The sequence below is a fragment of the Seriola lalandi genome, unplaced genomic scaffold, assembly GCF_002814215.2.
Source record: "Seriola lalandi dorsalis isolate HSWRI2012SDOR001 ecotype SW California unplaced genomic scaffold, Sedor1 jcf7180001963292, whole genome shotgun sequence".
Taxonomy (NCBI): Eukaryota; Metazoa; Chordata; class Actinopteri; order Carangiformes; family Carangidae; genus Seriola; species Seriola lalandi.
This window is the reverse complement of record NW_019433960.1, coordinates 1-3,042: the sequence shown is the minus strand read 5'-3', so window position 1 is coordinate 3,042 and position 3,042 is coordinate 1. Positions and strand designations below refer to the sequence as shown.

At 39.9% G+C, this 3,042-nt stretch overlaps 1 protein-coding gene across 1 annotated transcript; it reads right to left on the bottom strand.

Moving 5' to 3' along the window:
- Positions 1-4: 4 nt before the first annotated feature.
- Positions 5-2,214, bottom strand: LOC111673741 (biogenesis of lysosome-related organelles complex 1 subunit 4-like; the record flags this gene model as incomplete). Its single annotated transcript, XM_023431634.2, has 2 exons — positions 1,840-2,214; positions 5-76 (listed from the first exon to the last, which is right to left on the bottom strand). Coding segments are annotated over exons 1-2 (390 nt in total), but the record flags the coding sequence as incomplete, so codon positions are not given.
- Between the last annotated feature and the right edge of the window lie 828 nt (positions 2,215-3,042).

Sequence of the window (3,042 nt, the reverse complement as noted above, 5' to 3'; positions counted from 1 at the left end):
TTACCATGTCCAGCATTCCAACAAACTCATCGACTCTGGTCAGCATTTCTTCCAAGCTCTTTTCCAAGCACAGGATCTAGAGGAGAGATAATTTAAAGAAAACTTTGTTAAATGTTACACACATACAAACTATGACTTGACCTGACCTGCTGAACCTAAAGCCACCGATTACACATTGAATGAAATGAGGCAGCTGGGGACTTAGTTGACAGTTTTTGTGCACTTCAAATTCAGTCCTATGCGCCTGTTTAGGCTGGAATTCAATCAAATCCCTTTAAATTGTGTCAGAAAGGACCCCATGGCCAAAAACACAGGGGCCTTTGTCTTCCTACAGAGCCCGCTAGCTCATTTTATAAATTGCCAGGTATCATGCTGATCCAGTTAATGTCAACTCAGGAGTGACAGTGAGCTGGTCGGTCAGCCATCATACAGTCAGTAACTACAAATACAGAACACTCCTCTCCTTAAGCTGAAGACAACTGACACTTTTTGGAGTTGACAAAGTCTGCGGGCTCAGACTGTTAAAGTGTGTGATATTATAAACAAGTTTTATTTGACTATAGGGCCAGAAAAAAGAAGTGTGGACACAAGTCACATGGCCTGGTTTCAAATCGGTCTCGGGAGAGAAATCTGACAACTCAGTTTTGACTTTAACTACAATTATTTGTGACTTCACTTGAACTTAAGCCTGGAATGACTTGAGAAAGATAAGAAATAACTTTAAACAGTCATTGTGCAGTGGACCCTTCATTTTTCTGACAATGGATATACTTTGAATCAATCTGATTGCACCTCATCACATTATATTAACAGGAAGACGAAAGACGACATCTCAAACGAGATTGGTTCTTCAAAAATGAAATGAAACATGCAACACATTTGGCTTATCAAATTATAATTTTGCTTTAAATACTATAGAGTTTGTTTTAAAGTAATAAAAACATTTCAAAGAGTACTATAGAAATGTATTGTTGTAATTCTATAAAGATGGGAAGACTCTTTACAGACTCATGATACTATAGCCATTGATCGACTCATTCACTGAATTTGACCACTGTTGATCTGAATGTAAAACTTAGTGTACAAATGTAGTGAGAACAATACAGCAGATGTGAAACGTTGATGATAAGAGCAGATTTTATTACATTCAAGTTCAGAAGTTCCCAATCTTGAATAAAAACTCTTGTGTGTGTGTGTGTGTACAGTGTGCTGTATTCATATCACATGTTCAGGTAATAACATGGTTGTGTGTATCTATTTAGTTATAATGAAGTTATAAATGTTGGTAAAAATCAAGCTAATAAGTCATCAGGTTTGCAGTTAAAACGTTAGTTAGGCATTGTTGTCCAATCAATTATACAAGGCAATACAGCGTCTTGGGTTTCCCCCCCGCCATTTGAACGTGTTAGTCAGGCACCTGCAATTATGAATTGTGGGTTCAACAGTCCATCAAGTCTGCATGTGCAAATGTAAATAAGCACTTTATAAATAGATTTTGGTCCAAATGTCCTTCAGCCCTTTTCCAGAGGGGAGGTGGTCAAACAGCCCGTTGCAGGGGTCTCACCAACGAATTAAAGAGCTACGAAAACAAAGTGTCATGCTGAAGGAGGGTTTTCCACAATCTGGCAACCCAAAAGCTGTTCTTATCTAATTGCTTACAACTTATCTATAAAAGATTAGGAATTATTTATTAACATTGATAATTCCATTAATTACAGTTTACAAACAATCTGTCGCCTTTTCAGAAAGTGATACCACAAAGAGCTAACGTGAAGTAGCTAATTAGTCCGCACATGACCTGGCGACTGTCTCTTTTGTGTAAAAACCAACAGCACAAACCTCTTCTCCAGCTGTCGCTCTGATGTAGTTGGAGTAGCTGAGGGCGGTGTGTCTCAGGACCTCGTCGTCCTGCTCCGAGTCGTGCTGGTCGGTCGTCCCGGGCTCTGCTGCTTCGTTGAGGCTCGGGCTTTGAGGGATAACGTTAGCTACCGCGCCGAAGCTGGGGCTCTGCGACACCGTGCCGCTGCTGAGGATTTCGCTCACCATGGACAAACTGCTCGCACTTTGGGAGACGATGCCGCTGTCTCTGCTTATTTCGGCGCTGGACTCCTCCAGGGGAGACAAGAGGCCCACCCTGTCAATCTGATGATGGTCCATGTCTCCTCTCTTTCTCGCGTCTCCTGCCGTGTTTTGCCCTGTCAACTGACTGACTAGATCACGTGTGTTGTGCAGCCGACGGTGGCTCGTAAGAGTCAAAAACAGTGTACCGTACAATAAAGCGTTGAAAAACTTTGTACTTATTGACCACTGTAGACTGTAATGTATATTACAGGTACACGTACATTTGAAGTAAAAAACAAAAGATACGCTTTTAAACCCTGAGCAAATCAAACACAGAAAGATAATCACAAGCACTGCGACATAAATATACAATAGGGAAGCACCATCAAAAGTGAAAGACAAAACCATGTAATACATGGACCGTGAATTTGACTGAAACGTCGTTTATTAGTATGTCAAAAGACATCATACTAATAATCTGCTAACATTACTTTTGAAAAAGGAGAGGCACAAAATGGTGGTGATGTGTCTGATAGTTTGGAAAGTCTTTTCATGTCATTATTACAGACGGTATTTTTACACATTCAACTCACAACCATTAATGACTCGTGGTAAGAAATTGTTGTCCAATCAATTATACAAGGCAAACGTGAATATTGCGTGAGACTGATTTTCATTCCGCGCATTGGACATTTCATGACATACTGTCATTGCAATCTTGGCCAGCAGATGGCAGACAGAATTACTGCATGGCAATGGACTTCAGTTGTCTGCACAGGTCTGATGCATAAACTATAACATGCAAAATATCTAATAGAATGAATTACATTACATGCATTTAGACATGGGCAGGTATAAGAATCACATTGGTGGAATAAAATGGCTGGTCTGCTGGAGTATTTTTTCCACTTTAAATTTAAAATGTTCCTGTTTTATGCAGTTAATTTTAATTTGATAGATCTACCAAGACTTTGTCAGTGT